The sequence below is a fragment of the Talpa europaea genome (assembly GCF_964194135.1).
Source record: "Talpa europaea genome assembly, chromosome: 1".
Taxonomy (NCBI): Eukaryota; Metazoa; Chordata; class Mammalia; order Eulipotyphla; family Talpidae; genus Talpa; species Talpa europaea.
This window is the reverse complement of record NC_140073.1, coordinates 100,139,104-100,165,978: the sequence shown is the minus strand read 5'-3', so window position 1 is coordinate 100,165,978 and position 26,875 is coordinate 100,139,104. Positions and strand designations below refer to the sequence as shown.

Genomic DNA, 26,875 nt, shown 5'->3' with positions numbered 1-26,875 from the left:
TTAACATGTGGAAAAAGTGATGTCTCAAAACTGGGTAACTAAAAAAATAAGCAAATAGACCTAGTGTTCAGGTGTAGGGGGTAGAGGACAAATACAGAAGTGATACCGATGATCACCCTTTTTTTCTCCCCCTTATACCCACAAACAGCAAGTTCTCCATCACCCTGTAGCAAGATATATTCATTATCTGGGAATTTTCCCTTGCAAATGGCTGCTATAGTGTTGTAAACCCCACTTCTGACACCCCCTACACCCCTCCTTTTGCCCCCTCCTCCCACTGCCGAGTTTATGAGGAAATCAGAGATTCAGATTGTTTTATGTTCTTTTAACCTTAAATACCTCTTGGAGAGGTTTATTTGTCATCTGTATATCTTCTATGGTGAAGTGTCTGTTCAGACCTTTGCGCATTTTAAAACTGAGTTGTGTGTTTTTATTGTTTAGTTTTCAGACTTGATTTGAAAGCACTCTGACTAATGAGATGAACCTCTGTCAGGACCTAAACAGCCTTGCTTGATCCTGGTCTGTGCACTGTGCTGTCTGATTCCAGAGGCCCTCAAAAGTCATGTTACAGTTGCATAGTTTATACACATATTATGGCAAGTACAGAGTTAAATAACAGAAATGTACTGTCTCACAGTTCTGGAGGCTAGGGATCAAGGGGTCAGTAGGGTTCCTTCCAAGGCCTGTGCAAGCACAGTTTATGGGAACTGATGACAGAAGAGTTGCCTGAGGAGCACAGTACACCGGGAGGATCTTTTGAAAAGGTTTCTGGCTAATCCAAAAAAGAGACCTGGCAGACACAACCTTAATCCAGGAATCGAAGTTACCACCAGTGATGTGATACGTTGACATTGTGTCTCTTCTGGTCAGGACACATCACTTCTGTAGTACTCTTAGTGAAAAAAACCACCATAAGCCCAATCCTGTTCTTCCAATGCCCCTTAGGAGGTAACATCAGCAGGAAACTGAAGAACATTCTACAAAATGAGTGGCCAGTATCGTGTCAAGATGAGAAAGCCCATGAGCAGGAGCTGCCCCACATTAAAGGAGGCGAGGAGATATGACATCTCAAAGCTACTTATGATCCTGGATTGGCTCCTAGAACAAGAAAAGAAAATCACAGGGACAAGAGCATCCCGGTGACAGTGGCTGCAGATCAGTTAATAGTATTCTACTGATGTTAACTTCCTGGCTTCGATCGTTATACTGGAGTTGGACACGGTGTTCACACTTAGAGAAAATTGCTAAAGGGTTACAGTTCAAATGAAAAGTTTTAAAATTGCGAAGAGACCTTCGGGAAGGCAGCGCGTCAGCCTCTGGGGCGTGATCGCTGCAGCCGGGGTCAGCGAGGGGTTGGTCCCCTCGGCTCCCGCCCCCCAACTTTCCCCTTTTCTCCTCCTCCCCTCTCCAACCTCGGGGGCCTGCTCGGTGGGAGGGGTCGGTGTCCGCTCGGCTCTTACGGGAAGCGCCTTCCGGGCCCGCAGGCGCTCAGCGCCCCAGCCAGCCGTCATGCCCCCGGCCGCGCTGCCCGCTGCTCTGCTGCCTCTCGTGGGCCTCGCCGCCGCTGTCCTCGCGGGTAAGCTGCCCCCCTCCTGCGCCTCCTCCTCGGCCTGGGAGCCGGGAATCGTGGCGGCTGCCTTCGCCTGCAGTTTCTTCCGAGAGCGCCCTGGAGGGGCTGCATCCTGACCAGGCATCCCGCCCTCACCTGCGCGCCCTCCCTGTGCGCCTTCGGGTACCCTAGAATCTGAGATCTCCCCTCCTCCCGGCTCTGCAGAGTCCAGGAGAGCGCCCCGGGCTAGGGAGGTCGCTGAGGATCCGAGAGCGCCCGCCCTCCTCCACGGTGTCAGCATCCTCTGCTAAGGTTCCCCCTGCGTGAAAGGGGACCCCCAAATGGGGGCTCATTGACAGGAGAGTAGAGAGCTTAGCGTCCCACGACGAGCATAGTTTCAAGACCACTTGGGGCTGAAATAAGAAGCGGGGAAGTTGGCTGAGGAGATTTCCCTAGCTAGAGTGCCGCCGGGGTGCAGGGTGGGGGTGGGAGGAAGCAGGCCCTCTTGCTTGCGACGTTGTTTGTCCAGTGGGTTGGCGTTCAAGTTGTCGAAACAGGAAAACAGTTCAGCCAAATAACCCCTAGATCGAAGTGGGTCGTGAGCAGGCAAAGCTTGGATTCCACTTAAACCGCAGGATTTTAAAATCTTTAAGCCTAGTCTGCTGTTGTGCAAGAGACATCTGAAAAATCACGCGTGATTAGTCAGTCGTTTCCAAAATGACTCTTGAAAACAGACATTTCTATTGACTGTGTTTTGTTTTGTTTTGAAAAAAATTTTACATGCAACTATGTCAGAAATGTTGATGAGGAGCTCTGGGGAAAGATTCCATCCAAAAAGACTATTGATTAAACAAATTCGGGAATTAAAAAGCAAAATAAACAAGAACTAAGTGAATATTCCTGTTAGTCTGAATAACATGATTGTGCAAGAGTTTGGTTTTCTTTTCTGCTAAATTTAATGCCATTTTGTAAATTCCTGCTCAAAGCCTGCTGACCGGCAGGACTATTTCAAAGGACAAATATTTTAAGGGAGCTCAGTGCTGGAGGCAGCAGCAGAATAAGCAGTTTAGAATTTACCAACCGGACTGTCCCTTCCTGAATGTGTGTGTGGACCAACATTTATGACCAGTCATGCCTCTCCTGCCTGTGGAGGAGCAGACACCAGATCTGCCCATTTTCACTCTGCTGGGACTAAGCACATTAGTTTAGTCCAAGACAAGGCTGGACTAGAGATTCTGCCAAGGCTGGACTGTCCTCAGCACACCCTCAATACACTTGCCAGTAACAGCTAAACCTCTGCATTCCCATTTAACCCACCCTTTTGTTATCATGCCTTCATCCATTAGGCTTGTCAAAATACACTTTCTTGTCTGGTTAAAAAAAAAGTTTCTAGATGTCGTATATCTCTTCTTCAGAGAAATTGTTTTTATTAGTAATAGCAGACAAGCTATCTTTGGAAGCATTTGTTCTTTTCCTTTTTATAGGTTCACTATGGATAAATAGGCTTTTTAAGAGGTTAAGAAGTGCATGTTGAATAAATTAATGCCATTAATTCACCAGGTTTTCTCGGTCAGGAGGCTTTAAGGATTACTTTAGAAAAAGTGTGAGCTTTGGAATTTGGTACAAACGGTCATGTTACCCAACTCATTAACTTCATAAAATGGAGGTTATACTCCATAGGGAAGTTATTACAGCCTTGGTAAAGCTAAGTTTCTTTCCCTTCTTTTGTACAAAATAAAGGGTAATTATTACAACTAGAAAACATCATGTGTTACTTTCTGTGTGTTAGTTGTACATGGTTACTGAGCAGTTTCACATGCATATTGGTGATAAAGGGCTAAAAAATAACTATCTTTTTTTTTATTATCCCTCCGTAGCCAGGAATATTGGTTCCAGAAACTTCCAGGAATACCAAAATCTTTGGGTTCTAAAGTCCCTTATATGAAATGCTGTAGTATTTGTGTGTAATCTATGTACATCCTCCCATATACTTTAACTCATCTCTAGATTGCTTATTATATCCCATACAATGTAAATGCTATGTAAAGCTGTTTTGTTTGAGGGATAATGACTAGAAAAATTGTACATGTTCAGTAAAAACACAGCCACCTTAGGCCTACCTACGAAGTTCCTATGTATTTTTGATTTGCAATTGATTGAGTCCTCAATGCTGAACCCATGAATATGGAGAGCTGACTATAGTTTACAAATCTCCTATCCAGATAAGATAGGAATCATTTTTGACTTACAACTAAATCAAAACAGACCTTTTCAAGGTTATCATAGAATTAACTGAATGGCAGGATCTTAACAGAAAAACTTCTTCTGGTATTACGTAATATAAATTGAATGTTGGAATGAAAACCACTTTTATTCTTCTCTGTTATTTTGGATTTTATTAATGTAACTGATTTTCTATTATTCTGATTTATTTTCTGGAAAATTACAATGACCAGAACATTCTTTGAATTCCTGAGTAAGATTCCATGCATCCCTTTAAAAAAAGTTCTTCTGTGATGGTGCTTTTTTTTACACACAGATGATCAGTATATGTTTATTGGGTCAGTGATTTCCCATGGGTGGTGTGAGATCAGTGGATATAAACATGTCCAGGGCAAATCCTCATTCTCTGGTCTTCACAAGGATCAGAATCTAGGTTACTAATTTTGAGTTGCCGTAGGCCTAGGTGTGGTGTCCATGCCTTCCTCCCTGACATCATCTCTTCCCAGCCTGCGGTTCACTGTTTGTCCATGCTGACCTGCTGAGAACTTAAGCCCTGGACAGTTCTTCTACCCAGACTACCCTTCTCTTCCCTGGTCTTCATGTGGCTACATCTATCCACATTTACTGAGATTTCTCCTCAGATCTGCCAGCTCTAAACATCCCACATTCTTTATCACATCCCTGTGTTTTAAAGTATTAAAGCACTTAATACTTCTGAAAGTATCTGGCTTATTCCTTTGTCTTCTTGCTTGTCCCCTTACCAGAAAAAAAAAAACCCATAGCAATGGAAACTTCATTGCATTTGATTTTTTTGTTCTGTATCTCTACACTTTATTCGAATTTATAATAAAAGGGCAAAAATTTCGATGAATGATTTTAAAAGTAGGGGGATAATTGAATTGCAGTTTCTTTCTAATTATTTTACCTCTGCCATGAACTCATCTCATAATTGAATTCAAAGCATTAAATCATCTAAACCTATTGATGTTACTTTATCTGTCCCTTGTAGAGGGCACAATTATGTTTCAGGGGAAATAATTTCAGGTATATTTTGGTCAATTTTGAAATGTTAATAACTGTTTATTTTTATTCTGATGAAAAAGTGAAATTACAATTAGGTATTATTTCAGTACTTCTTTGATTGTTGAGAAGCTTTTAAAATATGCAGAAAGCTAGTTTTACAAGATTATTATCCATTTTTTAAATGCTGCATATCAAGTAGTTCATTCCTTTTATGGGTTTTTTTAGATGTTGAGGGCAATTCTGAGAAAATGTACCAGCAATGCCCAGTGAGGAAAGTACAGAGTAGCAATTGCACCCCACTTGATGAATTAATATGGCAGCTCTTTGAGAAGGAATTTGAGAAGGTGAGAGGAAGGTGTGCTGGAAGCTAGTGGGGAAGGGTAATGTGGAGAGGAGTTGGAGTGTCAGAGTGGGTGAATTTTTGTGCTTCTGGAGAGATCTTGAAGGCGAGTGTTTCAGCTTCGCTCTCCCTCCCCCATACAAACTGAACAGTAGAGCACTCTTCTTTTGTCTGCCACCGTTGCCCTTGTGGAAGGAAGTGACTGCAACTTTTATCTTAATAGGGGAGGCAAAGGTCTTCATGACAAAGGGAAAAAATACAGTCTTTGCCTTTCCTTTGTTAACATTCACAACAAGTATGTCTAAAGGATCACTTCCTCTTCTGCTATGCCTGTCAGTTCAAAAAAAGAAATTATAAGGGAACAGAGAGTTCTGTTAGAACTGACTAGTAATGTGAAATATTTGCGTGAACACACCATTTTATTTCTTTATCACATGGTAAATTTAGGCAGAAGGTCTATATGGAAACTATTGGACTAATGTTATATGTAAGTTTTTAAATTCTCACCTAAATTGCATCGTAAATCGTAAAGATTCACCATTCTAGAATTTACAAGATCCATAGGAATCATTTACCAACAAGCTATCTTTCAGGACTGCTATGAAGAAGTAAGAAAAATGGAAAGAAAAAAAAACAAAAAAACAACGCTTTACAGAGAATTCAGTGGGAAGGTTATTTGCTTTTGTTTTTTGAGCAAAGTAGATTTATTGGAATATAATTTTAGAGAGAATATTACACAATCTGTCATTGAAAGGTTATGGAGGTAGTGGAGGGCAAGTTTTTATTAATGCACAGATAATTCCATTTGAAGAAGACTTAGTTAGCCTTCATCTCATGAAATGCTTGAAGTTCAACAAATGGAGACATAGCAAATCTCCCTTTGAGCACTATTCCTCTCAAAGTAAAATGATATCTCGTGAGTAGTGTTTAAAGCTTATTCGTAAAAAACAGACTCTGACCAGTAGCATGAGAAATGTTCAGCATGAATGGAGCTAGAAAGGATGAAGTGGTAGCTTCTGAAACAAAGAAAATATTCTTCAGGGAAATTTAAAATGCTATTTCAGTGAATACATGAATGATAAGAAAGTATAACAGCCTTGTTGCTAATATGGAGACAGTTTTAGTGCCTGGATAGATCCAAGTCACAACATTCCCTTAAGCAAAAACGTAATTCAGAGCAAGTTCCTAACTCTTCAATACTATGAAGGCTAAGAGAGTTTTGGAAGCTGCAGAAGAAATATTTGAAGCTACAGAGTTTGGTTAATGAGGTTTAAGGAAAGAATATATTTCCATAACATAAAATTGGAAGGTAAAACAGCAAGTGCTGATGGGTACACTTAGCAACTTAGCCAGAAGGGTCTCATCATTGATGAAGGTGGTGACACTTAAAACAACCGATTTTCAATATAGACAGAAGAGCCTTCTATTGGAAGAAGGTGCCATTTAGTACTTTCTTAGAGAGATCAATGCCTAGCTTCAAAGTTTCAAAGGATAGCCGGCAATCTTCTTAGGGGCCAGTGGAACTGGTGGTTGACTCTAAGTTGAAACTAATATATATTTACCATTCTGAAAAGTTTAGAGAACATAAGTTTAGAAAACATAACTCTAACCGTGCACTATTAACTGAATAAAAAAAAAAAAGCTTGGAAAACCACATATCTGTTTGCAACATGGCTTATTGGATATTTTAAGTCTACTATTGAGAGTTACTGCTTAGAAAAAGAAATTCTTTCAAAATATTACTGTTCATTAACAATGCATTTGGTCACCTAAAGTTCTGATGGACATTTACAAGGAGATGAATGCTACTTTCATGCCCGCAGCCTATAGATCAAGGAGTTATTTGACCTTCAAGTCTTATTATTTAAAGAAACACATTTTATAAGACTGTAACTGCCATAGACAGTGATTCCTCTTATGGATTTAGGCAAAGTAACTTGAAATGATGAAAAGATTCACCATTCTAGGTGCCATTAAAAACACTTGTGATTCATGGAAGGAGGTCAAAATATAAACATGAACAGAGGTTCAGAAAAAACTTCAGTAGAGGAAGTAACTGCAGATGTGGTGGAAATAGCAAGAGGACTAGAATTAGAAATGGAGATTTAAGGTGTTACTGGATTGTCATAATCCCGTGATAAATCTCATAATGAAGTGTTGCTTCTGATGTATGTGAAAGGAAACTAATTTCTTGTGATGGAATGCACTCCAGGTGAAGATGCTGGGAATGTTGTTGTAATGACAACAAAGGATTTAGAATATTTTATAACTTAATAAAGCAACAACAGGGTTTGAGAGGATTGACTCTCATTTTGAAATAAGTTCTTCTGTGGGTGAAATGCTATCAAATAGCGTCACATGGTACAGAGTAATCGTTTGTGAAAGGAAGAGTCAATTTATGTGGCAAACTTCATTGTTGTCTTATTTTAAGAAATTGCCACAGCCACCCACCCTTCAACAACCAACGCCCATCCTGATCAGTCAGCAGCTATCAACATAAAGGCAAGATCATCATTAAAAGATTACAACTTGTAAAAGGCCGAGATGATGGTTAGTATTTTTTAGCAATGAAGTATTTTTAAATTAAGATGTATACATGGGTTTTTTAAGACATGATGCTATTGCACATTTAATGAACTACAGGGTTGTGTAAACATAACTATTTTATATGCACTGGGAAGACAAAACAATGCACATGACTTGCTTTCTTGTGATATTTGCTTTATTGCAGTGTCTAGAACTGAATCCGAATCTCTTCAAGGTATATCTGTAGTTAGTTTCTTATTTTAAAAAAGACAGAGAGCCTTGTCACTAATTAACAAGGAAAATTGGCATACTTTTTTTTACTGTGAAAATTTTATATATGATGTCCTTATCTTCAAGAAATCATGAGATTCTCATTCCTGTTATTTAATAGTGTTTCTCGCTTTCTGCATAGACTGTCCTTCATCCACCTGGATTCAGTTTCAAGACAGTTGTTACCTTTTTCTTCAAGAATCCATCAAAGTAGAAAGCATAGAGGATGTCAGAAGTCAGTGCACGACCATTGGTAAGGAGAGGACCCTTTTTTTTTTTGTTTGCTTGTTTTAACAAATCAGTAAATAGTGTTCACTAATGTCTTTAAAAATGATTTTGTGATAACTCAATTTTACCTGGTTCTTATAGGGGATAACTTTTATTTTATTCTACAGCACACACACTACAAGCAGTGGAATTGGGTAAACATTTAACCCTTAAGTTGGCAGACAGACAAAACTGTCGAAACCAGAGTGATAGAATCTTAGCAACAGCAATGTCTTTAACGTGTGTATTCTGTGCTTAAGCACATCGTATACTTTACCTGGCCCATCATAACAAAACTAGCAGGTGGGTTATTATTAGACTCCTCTTATCTAAATAAGAAATTAAGTTCAGTTATTTGTTTAAGATCACACAGGTGAGACCTTGGGTGACAGTCAGGATTCTAACCAGGATCTGTGTGATTTAGGGACTAGAGTTTTAATCACTTTGCTGTTCTGCTCCAAAAGTGCTATTTTAGGTATGCAGGGTAGGCAGAAATCAGATTTTACAAGCTGGAACTGAGACTGTGGTAAAGAATGGTTATGTTCAAGAAAAATGAGAAATAGGCTATTTCTAAAGGATATGCTCAATGTTCTATGGGAAATACATTTATAACTGCACATGGTGAAATAATTTAAATAAAAATTTCATATTTAAGGGATATGCTTAAGTGCTTTTGATCTATTTAGGTGTTTAAAACAAAGTGCATCTTTGTTATTAAGCCTCTAGTTGTTATGTGTCAGCTCAAACTAAAACTATGAGGTTTTTAAGCTAGCAGCTTTTTTCCACTGAAATCAGTGATCTTGATGTGAGAGTTCTTGATTCTGTAAAGGTGCTTTTACTACTGTGTGAGATCTAAAAATCTCTTCACTATTTCATGATAGACATATTCAAATCTTAGGTAAAGTGCACTTTACTTAAAAATCATGCTTTCTGACAACTTACCAATATAAATGTTGGCAGAATATAAAGTTGTCATATAGATACTTTAATTAAAATCATATTCCTTTATTCTAGGAAAAATTAATGTAAGCATAGAAATTTTAAATCTTAATTAGTGCCATAGAGTACCAGTAGATATTTATTGTTTCCCTTTTAAAAACTCTTTTTTTTGTTTTGTTTTTTTATAGAGGCATGTTTTATTTATTTATTTGTTTGTTTGTTTATTTTGTTTATACATGCACTGGGTATAGTCAGAAGCGCGGGAGGGTGAGAGAATTCACCAGAGCCAGAGCGGGGAGCAGAGCAGGCAGAAGGACCGAAGTACACTGCTGAGGGGAGCAGCGGGCGGCAGGAGAGGTCTGCGCGCCATGAGGGACCCTCCTCTGGTGGCCGGGGAGCAGCCAGGGATTGAACCGGCGCCGCAGAGGCCGCAGGCAGCTTCGCAACCCAACGCTCAACCACTGCGCCACCAGGGACGCCCTTAAAAACTCTTATCAACTGCCAAATAGTGTGAAACATTATTACATCAAGGAAATGTAATAATAGGAGTTTTACTGACCTTAGAAGATTTTTTAAAATGGGGTTTCCCCTACAACTATTTTTTATCTCTTAAAAAGAAAAAAACATTTAGGTGGCCTCCCTGATGGCCTAGTGGTCAAGTCTCAGTGCTGTCACCACTGTGGCCTGAGTTCCAACCCTGGCCAGGGAGCTAACACACATATGGCGCAGCAGAACTTGCCTGTCTTGCCCAAAGCTCCCCTCAGCAGTGTATTTCAGTAGATCTGCCTGTTCTGTTCCCCACTCTGTCTCTGGGAATCCTCTCACCCCCTGCATCTCTGGCCTACACCCTTATCCTTCTACGCAAAAATAAAATCTTTTAAAAAAAATTTTTTTTAAGTTCCTTTAAAAAAACCACTTAGGTATACTTAGATATAAACACAGATTTCAATAACAGAATTTACATTTGAAGCTGAGAACCAAGAAAACACATGTTCCTATAATCTTAATAGCTTGTGTGAACCACAAGGTCAAAGTTCATTGTCCTGCTTTATCTTGAGCAGTGAATTGTTTACTATATAGAAGCATAATTAATACTTGCTGACTGACTTCATCTACAACTCAGCTATAGTTGTATTTGCAATTTTTCCTTACCAACAAAGAAAAAAAAAAATTGAAAATGCCCAGCAATTTTATGGCCTGATATTTATAAATTGATTTTTTTTAAATTGTAGCCTGATTTTTCATTGTTTGTTTCACAGTCCATTACTGCAGATTAGTCATTTAGGAATTTTTAATTTTGTACACAAATTTTCTTGTAAAATTTGTCCCGTGTCTAAAGGAAAATGTCCTATTGGTATTGGGTAAAACAAAGGGATTCCCAGGGTCCCCAAACTCTTAAGGGGAAAAAAATCCATGTTGCCGGTTCTAAGGGAATGTGTCCCACCGCAGGACTAGCAAAGTAATCATAAAAGTGTGCTCAGATTTTTGAGAGAGAGAATAGAAGTAGTGAAGAGAAGGATTTCAAAATAGTTTCCTGATCAAACTCTAAAATTGCCTGTCTCCTCATGGGCAAAGGCAAAACGGGCAGGGCCCAGAGCTGAGCGGGCAAGGTCCAAGAGCAAAGTTGCCAGGAGGAGCCCAAGGCACACATCAACAGCAAGACCAGGCAGGGCCCAACTATTGGGAGAGGAAGGACCCAAAGTTCAAAATGTTCCATCCAAGCTGGAAGAGCTACCAGCTTGGGAAAAGTGACAGTGGCCAATTTCTCTGAAGAGAGAACTGGATCCAATGTGCTAAAGCTGTGAAGAGCAAAAACCAGGAGCAGCCTCTGCCTGCCAGTCATCTGTTTCTTTCCCTGTTCCCCACACTCCTCACCTCACCCTTCTTCCGTCCCAGCAGTATCCCATCCAGAAGTTGTTTCATTGCACTCGGGGAGTTGTAGTGACATGTCTGAGGTTAGGAGATGGAACTGAGTCTATAGCGTCCCCCCACGCTATTTGCCAGTCAGCGCTGACCCCAGCTGCTGACCCCAGCCTGCCTGCTCTAACATTTTCTACCAGTTAGATCAGTTTTTGTCTTTTATTTTTGTTACTGATTTGATTTTTTTAATTTCTGATAACCTCATCCCTTATTTGATAATCCTGTACATTTGCTTTCACTCTGGAAATGCCCATTGCATCGATGAATCAAAAAATTAGTTGAATCAGTGTTTTTGGAGAGGGAAGACTTTGGTTTAGAACAGTAGATGAACATCAATTCAGTGTTTCCTATGTAAGAAGAAGAAAAAGCATAAGGAACACTAAGATATTTACATTTGGATTTATAAAATGTTCACAGCCATATAAAATCTTACCTTCAATCTATGATTGTTACGGATATCAAAAATAAGTGACTTGTTACCTGCTGCAGAGAGCTGTGCTGAGAAATACACCCAATGCTTCATGTTGGTCTACTTGATGGTATTTCTCCTCATTTTTGGTGCTAGTATTCATTGGGAAAATAATTGTCAGGCTGATTTTTTTCTATTTTCAACATTTACCTTTAATTTACATACTATACTTATAATAGAAGAAATACTTTCAGTCTTTCCTTTTCGTGATCCAAGCTAAGACACCAGCCATAAAAAGAATTAAAGACCCAAATTACATCTCAGCAGGTAATGTCATTGGTAATGCATTGTAAAAAAAAATGTGCTTCAGCACATGCATTCTTCAGGGATTTATGCTGTCATTTATTAGAGAAAATGAAAGTGTGTCTTATTTACCTGACATAGTAATTTAAGTTTAGACAGTATTTAATTAGATTACAATGTTAAAAGTCATTAAAGTTCCATTGGCTGCCACAAGGTAAAAAAAAAAAAGAAAAACTCATCTCCGAACACTTAAACCTAAACTATAACCTAGTTAAATATCTTACTTGTGTCTTTTTTCTAGAAAGAGTGGCACTTTGGTCACATTTCACCATTAAGGACTAGGGTAAAACAGATTAAAACTTTGTATGACATTAAACAGACAGGAGGTGAGAGCAACTGGAATTGATAAGAAAATTATCAGGTTTTTTTTTTAAATAGAACTGAGAGAGAACCTTGCTGAATTTTTACTTTGGACTAAAATATTGTTTTAAAAGTCAGTCTTAATTTTACTTGTAACAGTTGTTAAATAATGTATGATCATTATGAAAAACTTAGAAAAATATATGCAAATATTTTAGCAATAAAACAATCCCCTAAATAGTACCATTCTTAAGGAAATGTAACGGCTTGTTAACATTTTGGTAAGTATCCTTCTAGACTTCCCTCCTCACCTATGCAAATGTGTTTTAATAAATCTTGCTTTTTCTTTTAATAAAAAGGGGTCATACAATAGAAACTTTTCTGTGATCTGTGTTTTCCCTTAAAAATGTCTTTCCAAGTGTAGGGGCAGGAAGACACAGTGCAGGTTTTCTGATCCAGCAGACCGGGCATAGGAGGAGTCCTAGAGAGTCCTCGGTGGCTTTTCAGGCTTTTATTGGGATTTACTGGGTACATGGCAGGTAGGGGTGCCTTCCCAGCCTCCTGGCCCCCAGCACATCTTCACTCTGGGCTCTCCGGCCTTCTCTCACTTTCTCTCCACTCTTCTCATGGCTCTGCTTCTCTCTCGGCTTCTGCTGACGTCCCCGCGATGCAGCCCCTAAAAGCCCAGTCTCAGCCCAGGTGAATCCCATCTACCTCTGCCCACACCCTATTCCAGGTGCCCGCCATCAGGCATGCATTCAGGACCACAAGGATCCATCATCTATCCTGATGGCGGGAGGGCAGAAAAGCCTGATACTTTTTACCTTACCCTACACCAAGGAAGTAAATTTAAAAAAAAAATGCTTATCTACTAATACCTATACCTTATTCTATGACATAGATATAGGCCATAATTGATTTAATTAAACCTCAGATATAGGTTATTAAAGTATTTCCAATTTTTCAGCATCATAAACATGTGCCCAGTTAAGGACAGAGCCAGTGACTATCTTACCCTAAATTGTTAAGGTCTGCTGAGTTTAGAATATGTATTTTTTTAAAGGACCTTTGATACATCTTGGCCAAATTATCTCTAAAACGGTAATCTTTGCTAATCTTTACTCCCAGTAACCACTTAACAGCTCCTATTTTTCTACACCAACGCCAGCATGTGTTTAATCTTCAAGTTTGAAAGTCCTATTTACCACTCAAATTGCATTTCACACACATTTCTTGTGTTTTATTTCCCTTTGTGAGCATGAATTGCCTTTTTAACAATTTGAGACCAATTTTTGTCTTCTATTAAGATGTTTGCCTTTTTACTTTTTATTTATAATAGAGCTTTAGTCTTTTCAGTGTGATTTTCTTCTTTAATGTTTCTTGGGGAATTTTTGACCCTGCGGTAGTTTTTCTTTTCCTCTGTAGTTAAATTTATCATTTTTTACAAAAACCTTTTTTAAAAGATGTAAAAGTAATCACCTGAAATAAATTTTTCTTACCGTATCAGGTAATACCACAATAGGAACTTTCTCTTCTCCCTGTAAGTTAACATTTTATTATGAAAAATTATTTTAAATGGTATCATAAATACATTAACCTATTACTTAAGGCTTCTGTAATTCTCAAGGTGTGGTACCTGGATCAGAAACTTCAACATCACATGGGAACTTAAGGATTTGAATTCTCAAGGTCCCATCTCATGCCCACTGAGTGTCTCTGGATGTGGTGCCCAACACTGTATTGTACAAGCCCTCCAGGTGAATCTGATGCACACTCAAGTTGAAGAGCCACTACCTGGACAACAAACACTGTGCCGCTTTCGGGAGCCTTTGTTAAGTCAGGATGATTTTGGAAGAATGTAATTTAATAGTATGAAAGACTTCTCTTTTCTCCATGTATTTGAATTAGTTGTAGTACAAGAAGTCTCAAAGGTAACTTTTAATAAGTACACATATGTAGGGTACGTGAAAATGATATCAGGCCCTCCCTCCATTAGGATTGATGATGGAACCCTGCGGTCCTGAATGCATGCCTGATGGCGGGCACCTGGAGTAGGGTGTGAGCATATGTAGATGGGATTCACCTGGGCTAAGACTCGGCTTATAAGGGCGGCGTCGTGGGGATGCCAGAAGAACGAACGAGAACCACTAGAACAGCAGAGAACAAGGCCACCAGAAAATGGTGGGGAGCCCAGGTAGAGTGAAGATTTGTTGGGGGGTGGGAGGCCTGCCAGCCTCCTGGCCCCCCAGCACCCCTGCCTGCTGTGTACCTGGTAAATCCCAATGAAAGCCTGCAAAAGCCACCGAGGGCTCCAGGACTCTCTCCTCCTTTACCCCGTCTGCTGGAATCACAGAAAACGTGCTCTGGCCCTTCCTGCCCCTCTCAACATATTTTACACAAGCTTATTTTCCCCTGGAATATTATAGGAATGTAGTTACTTCTAAATTACTAGCTTTATGTAGAGTCCTGTTCCTTAGGGATATTTTCATGTTATATCCTCATTTAGCTGAGTACAACTGAAAGGGCATTTTTCTTGTTACTGCTGTTTATTTTCTCCCAAGGCACAAATGTGTCCTCCCCACCAGATCTTTGCTTGCTAAGTATAAACTTTCATGTCATCATTCATTCAATTGTTTTCACCTGTAAAAACATTCACTGTCAAGAGAGAAACTAACTCCACTAATATTTGCTCAGAAGTGTTACCTAATTAAGACAGTGGAATGATTTTTTGATATGTGAGACAATCTTTGCTTGGGTTAAGAAACAAGCTTAAATGTCTCTTGGAAAATTGCAATTACCACTAATCTTTATAGGGTGCGATACACCTTTTAGATTGGAAGAACAAAAAAGTTATGGGAGACATAAAATACATTTGGTTGCTGCTCCTTACTCTTGATAGTTGGAAAAACCAACTATCCAATGAGAAAGAGAAGCTCCTTTATCAGTCAGTTTCCTTAGCCAGGCCTTTGTAAAGATGACCACAGAGGAATATATAGAAGTCATAGGATTCGGGCAGCAGGCATGCAAAGGCTGCTAAATGAGGCTGGTCAGAGAGACTGTTGTTTTAACTCCACTGGCCTTGGCTGTGTTCATCCTTTTCAGCTCTTCTGGGTGTGGAGAACTCCTCCCTGCCCTTGTGAACTGAGGGCAGGAAGAACCCTGGTTACAAGAGGACACAGAATAGGAAAAGTAAAGTGAGAGCTTGTAGGGTAAAGAAAATGTCAGGCTTTTCTGCCCTTCTGCCATCAGGATAGATGATGGATCCTTGTCCTGAATGCATGCCTGATGGCGGGCACCTGGAATAGGGTGTGGGCATAGGTAGATGGGATTCAGCTAAGACTGTGTTTTTAAGGGCGGCGTCACGGGGGGACGCCAGCAGCCCCAGCCAGCAGCAGCAGCAGCAGCAGCAGCAGCAGCAGCAGCAGCAGCAGCAGCAGCAGCAGCAGCAGCAGCAGCAGATGCCGAAGAGGAAAAGCAGCAGAAAGAACGCCAGAGAGCCCAGATAGAGTGAAGACTTGCTGGGGGCTGGGAGGCCTGCCAGCCTCCCAGCCCCCCAGCCAGCACCCCTGCCTGCCATATGCCTGGTGAACCCCAAATAAAAAACCTGCAAAAACCCACTAAGGACTCTGACTCCTCCTTTACCCGGTCTGCATGGGATCAGAAAACCTGCACAGTGCCCGGTCCTGCCCTTACAATTGGCGTAAGTCGGCAAGATCCATGCAGACGGGTACTGGAGCCCTCCGAAGACCTGGAAGGGACTAAGGAGTAAGTGTTTGCCTGTGACGACGCTGGAGGCGCCAGGGCGGCACAGAAGATGGATACGGTCCGGGAGCTGCAGGACGGGACCTGGCATGAAGGAGACGCCCGAGAGGACCAGCCAACGACACCGGAAAGGACCAGCCAATGACACCGGAAAGGACCAGCCAATGACCCCTGAGGCAGCAGGCCGTTGCTGATAAAAGACTGCCTGTGACGACGCTGGAGGCGCCATGGCGGTACAGAAGATGGATACGTCCACGAGCTACAGGATGAGACCTGGCATGAAGCAGACACCCAAGAGGACCAGCCAACGACACCGGAAAGGACCAGCCAATGACCCCAGAGGCAGCAGGCCGTTGCTGACACAAGGAGAGGCCAATGGACTTCAACTGATGGACATGGACTGATAAACTTGGACTGACAATCCCGCCAGAAGGCGGAGGACCTTGGCAGGTTATGTTTTTTTTTTGAGAATCTGGGGGTGGCCAGTGGGCCTTGATGGCCAAAAGCAGCCTGTGCATGCCCAGCAGCCAGGTGGAGGAGAAAAGCCAACTAAGGCAGCAAAAGCTAACTAAGGCAGCAAAAGCTGGTACTGATGCTAAGTTGAGAAGCCCTAAGCGGCTGTTAAGCAGCCTGGGTATGCTGAAGAACTGTGAGTCTCGTAAAATCACCTGTGGGTGATGCCCTGCTCATTCTTTAGTGAGGGTGAGGAGCTGAGGAACCTGTCCTTGGGGGACGGGTGGGGAACGTGGCTTGGGGTGGAGCCCAAGCCGAATGCAGAGTTTGGATCCCAACCCATGTGCTTGTGCAGTGGGTTGGCTTGAGTGCAGGGGTCTGTGAGTTGCATGGGTGGCCATGAAGGCCGAGTGTTGGAGCGACTGCCGACAGAAACCCGGAGGGTTGGCGATTACCCCCAACAGAATAAAATTGCCAATCCCAGAGCTAGTGCATCCTGGGGGTGGATGCTGTGTGTGCCTTGTAGCTGAGACTACAGCCAGAGAAGGCCAGGAAGCCTGACGGCTCCTGGTGTGATATAGTAGATGCCGTGAGTGATTCCCCTCCCTCGTATGAGCAGTGCCTTTGGCAGCAGATTTGGTGGCTTATCTGCTGGTACCAATAATTGTCTTTTGCGCTAGGTTGGTGCCCTGCCTGGACTTATTTGTGTTCTGTTGTATTTTGTTATATTGTATTTTGTTATATTTGATGTATTTGCTTTTGTGGGCCATGGCTGCATTGTTTGTTTGCTTAGAAAATTGTATATATATGTATAGACTGTATGGCAGAAAACCCTGAGGGGGTGGACTGTAGGGTAAAGAAAATGTCAGGCTTTTCTGCCCTTCTGCCATCAGGATAGATGATGGATCCTTGTCCTGAATGCATGCCTGATGGCGGGCACCTGGAATAGGGTGTGGGCATAGGTAGATGGGATTCAGCTGAGTTAAGACTGTGTTTTTAAGGGCGGCGTCACGGGGGGACGCCAGCAGCCCCAGCCAGCAGCAGCAGCAGCAGCAGCAGCAGCAGCAGCAGAAGCCGAAGAGGAAAAGCAGCAGAAAGAACGCCAGAGAGCCCAGATAGAGTGAAGACTTGCTGGGGGCTGGGAGGCCTGCCAGCCTCCCAGCCCCCCAGCCAGCACCCCTGCCTGCCATATGCCTGGTGAACCCCAAATAAAAAACCTGCAAAAACCCACTAAGGACTCTGACTCCTCCTTTACCCGGTCTGCATGGGATCAGAAAACCTGCACAGTGCCCGGTCCTGCCCTTACAGAGCTACAGAAAGTATTTTACTGCTCAAACATCTTCATGATGTTGTATTTTCCTGTTTTGTTTTGTTTTTTAAATAAATGAGATTACCAACTCCAGGTGAAAGAAGAAAATGATTCTATTCAATTGATCATTGGCATTTTACTATTCTCATGAGTAAATGTATCTTCAGAAATGTGCATAGTCTCAAGCTAAATTTAAAGAATGTGAAAGTATAATAATACATAATTTTTATATGCTTCATGTGATTTTCATTGACTCTGAGAACAAGCTGGCTTTTCTCTCCCTTAAATAATTTCAGGGGCAGACATGATAAGCATACATACTGAGCAAGAAAATGCTTTTATACTGGATACTTTGAAAAAACAATGGAAAGGCCCAGATGATATCCTACTAGGCATGTTTTTTGACACAGATGGTAAGTGATATTTACCTATTGGGACATTTTTTTTAATGTTAGTAAAACTGATGACTTTAATTTTTTAAACTTTCTAGTTCAAGTTGATATTGCTGTGGTCTGAGGTGTTGTATTTTCAGTATGTACCTATGACTTGTACTGCAGCTTTCTTCTGATCAGCTCAATGTATTTCACACATGAAAGTCAAAGTTGATTGTTTTTTCTGGATTAAAATGTGGTTATAGGCTAATTATTTTTATAATAGGGAGGCAATAAGATATGCATAGACTGAGCTATCAAATTTATACTGTGCAAATGTACATATTGTTACTGTAGAAAATAGAAAGTACATGAATATTTTCAAAATGAAACTACTAAGGTTACAGCATATATGTATGTTTGGTTTTTCTTGGCTATTTCCCTAGGAAAATGTTTTTTTTTTCTTTACAAAAATGGAATCTTCAGAAATTTCCTGACCAGTATCTCTGATTTGTAACTAGGCTATATTTCTCCTTTGAATTTAACTCCTACAATCATAAGACAGACCTTAGTAACTTCCTGCTTTTAATCTTAGGCTGTTTTCTTTGACTTCTTTTAAACACATTCTCATATACTGTCATAATATTGAAAATATTCCTCAACTGACAGATTCAAGTTTCAAGTGGTTTGATAAGTCAAATATGACATTTGATAAGTGGACAGACCAAGAAGATGGTGAAGATCTAGTTGACACCTGTGCCTTTTTGCATACCGAGACAGGTGAATGGAAAAAAGGAAATTGTGAAGTTTCTTCTGTGGAAGGAACTCTCTGTAAAGCAACTAGTAAGTATGATTGAAGTAAGACTGGTCTTAAAATAATTTTCTTTGAGATAAGTATGTCCCAATAAGTAGAGGGAGTAAGACTTCAGAATATATTAGGATGGTTTCCTCCTAATTTCAGAGGTTGGGCCAGATTATGTGAACCAAGAGGTCAAAATTCGTTGTTCTTCATAGGAATTATTATAGCCTTCCTGTATGTGATTTGAACAGTGGAAGTGGTGAAGGATAATCATGTCTGATTCCAGAATTCTGTTAGTTTACAAAGAATTTGATTCTGTCCAAAACCTAACATCCTTTTTTTAAGCAAAGAAAAATTGTTTATAATTTATTCAGGATTAAAATGTTTTCACCTGATACATCAAAATGCCTTCTGATGACCAAAATTATCCCATTCCACATTTTGATGTTATTGTTAAATATTAAAATTTTTTTCTCTTCTAACTTTTATAAAGAATTCCTTACTCATTAAAAACAAACTTTCAAACTGTGATTTTGGGATACTTGAAACATAACAAGTTTCCCCACTTTATATCCTCAGTTTTTCCCCCCTTCACATCAAACTGTAAACCAAAACCGAATGTCTGTCTCTATTCCTTTCTATACATCTCAAATTATATACTTTTTTAAATTGACATAGTAGGGTTCTTGACTAAAATCAGTTTTACACTGATTATGTGATATTTGTCATAGTTTTGTGGTAGTAGCATTCAGCTTCCGATATGTATTTATTTGGTTTTTTTTTGGTGTTTTTTTTTTAGTATTGATTCTTTTCATGCACTGTGCCTCAGGGCACCATTATATAGACTAATTTTAAATTAAACTATAACTTTCAAATATCAGAAGGAATGAGCAAGTGCATACTAATGATTTAAAGTCATAGTTGCATACATCACTTTTACCATGTTTGTTTTTTACAGACTCTCCAATCAAAATCTATTTTCTTTACCTCATCATCTTTTTCTTGAGTTTTCTCATTTTTCTACCAATCAAGCTAAGGCATTTGCGAGACCTGTTTTTTTTAAGTATTCAATGGACTTGTTATTTTATTATTATCAAAGCAAATCTTGAGAAATATAACAGATCACAGAGATTTGCAATGTATTTAGATAGAAATAAAGATTCTAACATAGAGAAGTAACATTTCACAATAGAATACCATGGGTCAAAAAATGATGTAGGACACAGCAATACGTGAGTAAAACTGGGGGAAAGAGGACACAGTTTGCATAATGGGGGAAAAGGAGGATTATCCCCTAAACTCTATTCGCTCTTAGCCAAAATTAGTTCTTTAGGGAGGAGAATGGAAAATTTTTTATAAGAGTACACAACTACATACTTTGTAGATATTTGGATTATGTTGAAGGTAGGGTATAATAATATAAGCATTGTTTCATTCTGAAGTATGGATATACAATTATCAATGAATCCTCTTTTGATCCTCATAAAATTCCATGTTAAGTAACTGCACAGATAACTTCACAAAAGACACAAGAATAAGCAGTAACGCTAGACCTATTTTTTTAAGCTAAGTTCATAACAGATAACACAAGCAGCCAAGCATTAGAAATATGGATAGTATTAAGCTATTAAAGGGTCCATTTTAAATTACATTCAGTGTTTAAAAGCAATTTTAGAATAAAGCATACTAAAATTTTTATTTTGATTTTCTTTTATATTTTAGTCCCATATGAAAAGAAATATTTATCAGGTAAGTAATGTTCTTGTCTTAAATTTTTTTCCCACAAGTGAAATTATATTGATACTAGTGTGTTAAAATACACCACAGATCCCCTTTTAAAAATTATACAGTGATGTAAACTATTTTATGGCAGATTTATGAGAAAGGTCTCTTGTCTTAGTTATGTTTTAAATACAACAGGGTATATATGAAATGAACATTTTTGACACTGAATCATTTTTTCTCATTGAATTGAGAAAATGACTGCATCTTTTGTTTTTTAAAAAAAATCACCTCATAATTGTAATTCAATTCATGCAGCACACATCTTAAGAGCTTATTAAATGTATATTTTCAAAAACAACAGGCAATATCTTTAAATGGCTCAAAAAACAAAGGGGAGGGTGGAATCAGATAAAAAGGGTCAACTGCATATTGAAAGATGGACTTTTAATGGTGAACTTAATGTAGTATATACAGATCTTGATTTGTAATGATGCATGCCTGAAACTTATAATACGTTACTTCAGTAAAATATTTTTAAAAAGCTAAACTTCAAAAGGCAAACTCTTACCTCCCATCCACTCTAACCACCTTTTCCCTTACCACATACCATTTCAGTTTCTGTTTTAACTTCTAGTGTTTCTTTTTGCCAGTATGAGCAAATATATATATATATATATATATATATAAAATTTATTTTGCCCTTTGTTCACTAGTATATCCTAAAGATCTCTGTATTATTACCAACAAATTGCTCTTCTTTCTGATAGCTGTATACTCTTCCATTATGTGGCTATATATATGTTAAACCAGCTGCAGAGCCCTACTGGATTGTTTCAAAATATTTGCTATGATAAACATGAACAATCCTGCAAAAAATTATAGATTGAATGAAATATAACTGCTGGATTGAAAATCAGTATGTAGGGCCTCCCTAGTGGTGCAGCGGTTGAGCGCTGGGTTGCGAAGCTGCCCGCAACCTCTGCGGCGCGGGTTGGATCCCCGTCTGCTCCCCGGCCACCGGAGGAGGGTCCCACATGGCGCACAGACCTCTCCTGCCGCCCGCTGTTCCCCTCAGCAGTGTACTTCAGTCCTTCTGCCTGCTCTGCTCCCTGCTCTGGCTCTGGTGAATTCTCTCACCCTCCCGCGCTCCTGACTGTACCCAGTGCAGTATAAACAAAACAAACAAACAAATAAATAAAACATGCCTCTAAAAAAAAAATCAGTATGTAACTTTGATTTTGATGCTGTATAAGAAGAAATGCTACTTAGTATTCTCAGCATAGTAAATGAATGTCTATGAAATTGTAGATTTTTACCAATTGGATGGTATAGTTTTACTCTTTGTATTTTTGAGGTATCATTAACACAGGATAAAATGTGCAGCTTGATGGTTGTTTATGTATCAACTGTGTTAACTACCACTTAAATCAAGTCATCGAGGGCTTCCCTGGTGGTGTAGGGGTTAAGTGTCAGCCTTATCACTGCTGAGGCCTGAGTTGGCTCCCAGGCCAGGGAGATAACTCACTTGGTGCAGCAGACCTCACTCGCTGTTCCCCTCAGCATTGTACTTCAGTAGATCTGCCTGTTCTGCTCCCTACTCTGTCTCTGGTGAAACCTCTCACACCCTGCACCCCAGTTCTTATATGCATAAATAAATAAAAATAAATCTTTAAAAAAATCAAGTTATAGAATACTTCACACCACAAAGTTCCCTCATGCCCTTCCCAATACACGTCCATCCCACCACTGTCCACCCCATAGGAAACTACAATTATGTCTCCTATTCCTATGAGTATTTGTTCTTGAACTTCACGTAAAGTTAACTTTATTGGCTTCACTCAGAAAATTTGTCATCCACACTGTGTGTATATTTTTCTATAATTTCATAGTATTTTATAAATACACCACAGTTTGCCCATTCTCTTATTTCTAGCTTGGAATTGATATGATATAGCTGCCTATGAACATTCTCATACCATTTTTTGAACCTATTTCAGTATATTCCAAATAGGGGAATTGCAGGGCCACAGGGCAGCTAACATTTAGCTCTATAAGAAATCATCAAATAACTTTTAAAGTTGAATCAGTTTACATTCCTGTTATAGTCTGAGTTCCATTCAGTCTTCATTCATCTCATGCTGCTACTGTGTCTAATTTTACTCAATCAGATAGGTGTGTGGTGATGTTACTGTACTTTTAATTCTCAATATCCTGATGTTACACACACTACACATTTGTTAGCCATTTGGATATTTGTGTGTGTGTGAAATATCTGTTCAAGTCTTTCGCCCTTTTTATTGGATTGCCTTTCTTATCGATTGGTAGGGTTTTTTTGTTGTTGTTTTTTAATCCTTAATACAAAGGTCAGGTATCTGATAAGTATTTTCTCTCAGTTTGGGGGGCTTACTATAACTATGATAGATGAGTAATGTTAACATCTTTAAAAAATCAAGCAAAACACTACCTCACACCATGAGGTTGATAATCAGAAAATAACAAATGTTTTTTTTTAAATAATAAATTTTATTTTTTTATTCCCCATACAATTGCAACCCCCCCATTCTGACCCCAATCCCTCCCCTCCCACCCCCCACCCCCCAAAAAGTGTCTCTGGGTCACAGTTTTTTGTTGATTTTGATTTTCACTTTCTTATAGTTATTCAAGAAAGTAACAAATGTTAACAAGGTTTTTGAGAAGATGGAATCCTTGTGCATTATTGTCAGGAATGTAAAATGGCTGCAGCTACCATGGAAAGCAGTTTAGAAGCTCCTTAAAATTAAAAATTGAATTACCATACAACCCAGTAATTCAGAGTATACCCCAAGGAAGTGAAATCAGGTATCAAAGAGATATGTTTATACCCAGACTCATTAGCAGTATTTTTCACAAAAATCAAAAGATGGAAGTATCCATTAACAAACAAATGAGCAAAAAATGTGGTGTATATGTATAAATGTGGTGTATATGTATATACATGTATATGTATATACATATACACATTTTGCTCATTTATATATATACACAATGGAATATTATTCAGCCTTAAATTGCAACATTTAGAGAAACACAGGTGGGCCTATGATGGGTTACAAAACCATGCCAGCAATAATTGAAAAATCCAGAAAAACATTTGGTCTTTAGTATTATCTATGTATTTATTAGGGGAAAAAATCTCATATATATGTGTAACTGTTATATCCAGGTTTTTTTCCTGATGTTTGGCATTGAAGACACAGCAGTGACTGAAACAGAAAAAGCCTCTGCATTTGAGTATACATTTTAATAGGGTGACTATGTAAGATAGTGACATGCACTGTAGAAAAAGAGGGTGAATGAGAATCAGGAAGAAAGGGAAGTGTTGCTTGTTTTGAGTAGTGTGGGCAGGGAAGACCTCACTAAAGGAAGTGAAAAGATGTTTGAGAGTCTGTAATACAGAAAGGGATTAGGTTTAGTTTGACTTTAAGGAGTTAACAAAACTCATTTGAAGCAACCAGGAGACAAACTAAGAGCTAAGTGCTGTAGCACTCTTGGCAGAGTTCCCTTTCTTACAGGTGTAGGCTAGAAGAGCTTCTAAAGAAGAATGCCATCAAAAGAAAGTGGCTGTGCTAGAAGCACATAGAATAAAATGCATACAGGAAGGGGACGTTAACCCAAACTAGGTTCAATATAAGGCTTACTGGAGATAATGCAAGTAGATACTAGTTAGAAAAAAGGGTCATCAAAGGGAGGATGGATCAGCATAAACCAGTGAATAGTTTTAAATTTATGTTCTGCTACTTAAGAAAATGACCTAAGCAAGTTATTTAAATAATTTCTTTAATAGTAAAAGGGGGTTATAAAAATATAGATTGTGTATATACATTCGGCACTTGAATTATCTTGCAATGCTAGTTTAAAATATAGTTTCTATCATTTTTAAAGGGTGGATTATGTAGTTTGGACATAACTAGAATATGAAGGTGACAGGAAGAATAATGACCAAGTAGGAAAAAGGTTAAAAAGAATATGTACACTTGATTAGTTTAGGAAAATCTACAGTTCCTAGTTTGGATGACTGCAGTAGCTATTGAGGTCATAACTTAGGGGAATTCAAGAGAAAATGGACACAGGGAATAAAGCAAGCACCAGCAGCACACACTTATCTATAGATAGGTTTTAGATTCAATTGGTTGAGCTCAACCAAGGGAAATTTCGAGTCTGAAAATAAAGAAACAATTTCAGGTGAGAATATCTCAAGGGTGGGTGGTTAAGACAGCTGCAGCAGATAAAATAATTGAAATATGTCTGTGTGTCTCTGCACTTAATATAGAGCATTGGTGACTTTGGTTTTAAGAGAGAGATTGTATGAGTTTGAGAAATGATGGGAAACAGCGTATGTTTCAGTATATATAGGTGTTTACTTTAGGTTTCTTCAACTTCCTTTTATTAGTTTTAAGAATTACCTTCTGTTTTGGCTTTCCTGAATTAGGATAGTTGTTAAGACAATAGCAATTATTTACTCAGGAAAATAAGCAATGGATTTTCAATTAACGAGTAGGTAGATTTTCTAGTATAGATCTACTTCTCCAGATGCAAAACCTTTTTAATACACTGCTCATTCATTGCCTCAAGATTAGCTTTCTTCTATGCAAACAGGACACTTGCAGGAAGTAAAAATACAAGAGCAAATGTACTGATTGTGTCCCACCAAATGCTGATGTTATTTTTTAAATTTTTTACATAGAGCTGGGTTGTAGACCAGGGTGTGGGGAGATTCACCAGAGACAGAGCAGGGAGCAGAAGAGGCAGATTTGCTTAAATACACTGCTAAGAGACAGGAGAGGTCTGCTGCATCACATGTGGGTTAGCTCCCTGACCTGGATGCTATTTAGTTCTTAGGATACTAGATCTCTTAATTTACTGTTAAGATCTATATGTCTGTAAATTATTGTCTCAGCTATCATGCTTTTTCAGACTACTTTTTTTGTATTGAGCTGTGATCAGATAATTACTATTTAAGTAAACAATACTGATTATGAATCTATATTGTAAGTCATTAATAGATTGAATTAAAATCAGCATGTTCACATTGGTAAAATAGGACACTATACTGCAAATGGGCTTTATCAAGTTTCAAGTTTAATAAAACAATTAGCTATGAAAGAAATCCTTTCAAATGCAGTTTATGGAATTCTTGGCGTAACATTTTTTTATTTAAACATCTCTAAAAATGTCCCATGCCTTAACAAATTGTGATCAGTACAAAATTTTATCTATTAATCCAAATTATGTGGCTGAGGCAATTTTCTCACTCCTCCCAACTGTTTTCTTTTGAAAATCCCATCAATATTTAAAAAATACCAATGGCTATCCACCTTGATGCCTTTTGGCCAGATTCTTGTTAAGTTTTAAATTATCCAGGTCTCACTATAATAAGCACCAGCTGAAATGAGTATTGAGTGTAATTTCTACAATGCAGAAATATTTCTGTAAAGAGAAAACTATTCTGGGATTTTTTCCCATATCATTTTGGATCTTTTATTACAAAATACAAACCCTCCCCCCAAAAAAAATTTCCTCCCAATTCCTAAAAAACAAGTAATTTCCCTTGATTGACTGAACTAAATTCTTACAGAAGGGTTATAAACGTTTTGAAGAGCCAAGAACTACAAGATTGTACATAATTACTTCACGGACACACAAATGCAGTTCAAATAAATTTAAAAAATAAGGGAGACACTTATTGCCATTCTTGGTGTTTTTTTCAGTGAAACAAATCTTAAAATTTCCCAAAAGCCAAATGAACCATTTAGTCTCTAATGTAACAAATATCCAGAAGTAGATCTATATTTGAAGTCTTAGAAAAACCAAGGGAGAAAAATAGGACTGTGGTTTACCCTGAAAGTTGTGGGTAATTTCCATTTTCGGGTCTTATAATGTAGTGAACTGTAAGGTTTACTTGAAATTTTAAAATACAGCAATGGTACAGGCTAAGAAATATAAATCTGGATGTAATCAATGTATATACGTTATTGTAGGAAATTCTCAAAATAAGGAAATATTCTTATGATTATACTTATGTTCCCTTAAATGCAATACTTAAGCAACTTATGAACTTGATCTCCCTATTTCCTTGTCTTTTCAGATAACCACATTTTAATATCAGCTTTGGTGATTGCCAGCACAGTAATTTTGACAGTTTTGGGAGCAGTTGCTTGGTTCTTGTACAAAAGGAATTTGGATTCTGGTTTCACCACAGTCTTTTCAAGTGTATCCCAGTCATCTTATAATGATGACTGTGTTTTGGTAGTTGCCGAAGAAAATGAATATGCTACTCAATTTGATTAA

At 38.8% G+C, this 26,875-nt stretch overlaps 1 protein-coding gene across 3 annotated transcripts; it reads left to right on the top strand.

Moving 5' to 3' along the window:
* Nucleotides 1-1,509: 1,509 nt before the first annotated feature.
* CD302 (CD302 molecule) lies at nt 1,510-26,875 on the top strand (the record flags this gene model as incomplete). Of its 3 annotated transcripts, XM_084240412.1 has the most annotated exons (6): nt 1,510-1,576; nt 8,074-8,184; nt 17,950-18,066; nt 18,694-18,867; nt 20,546-20,572; nt 26,673-26,875. In XM_084240412.1, the coding sequence occupies 6 exons, from the start codon at nt 1,510-1,512 to the stop codon at nt 26,873-26,875; spliced, it is 699 nt and encodes a 232-aa protein (XP_084096538.1). The 3 variants fall into 3 exon arrangements, with proteins under 3 accessions (XP_084096538.1, XP_084096539.1, XP_084096540.1); XM_084240413.1 differs by lacking the exon at nt 8,074-8,184; XM_084240414.1 differs by lacking the exon at nt 18,694-18,867.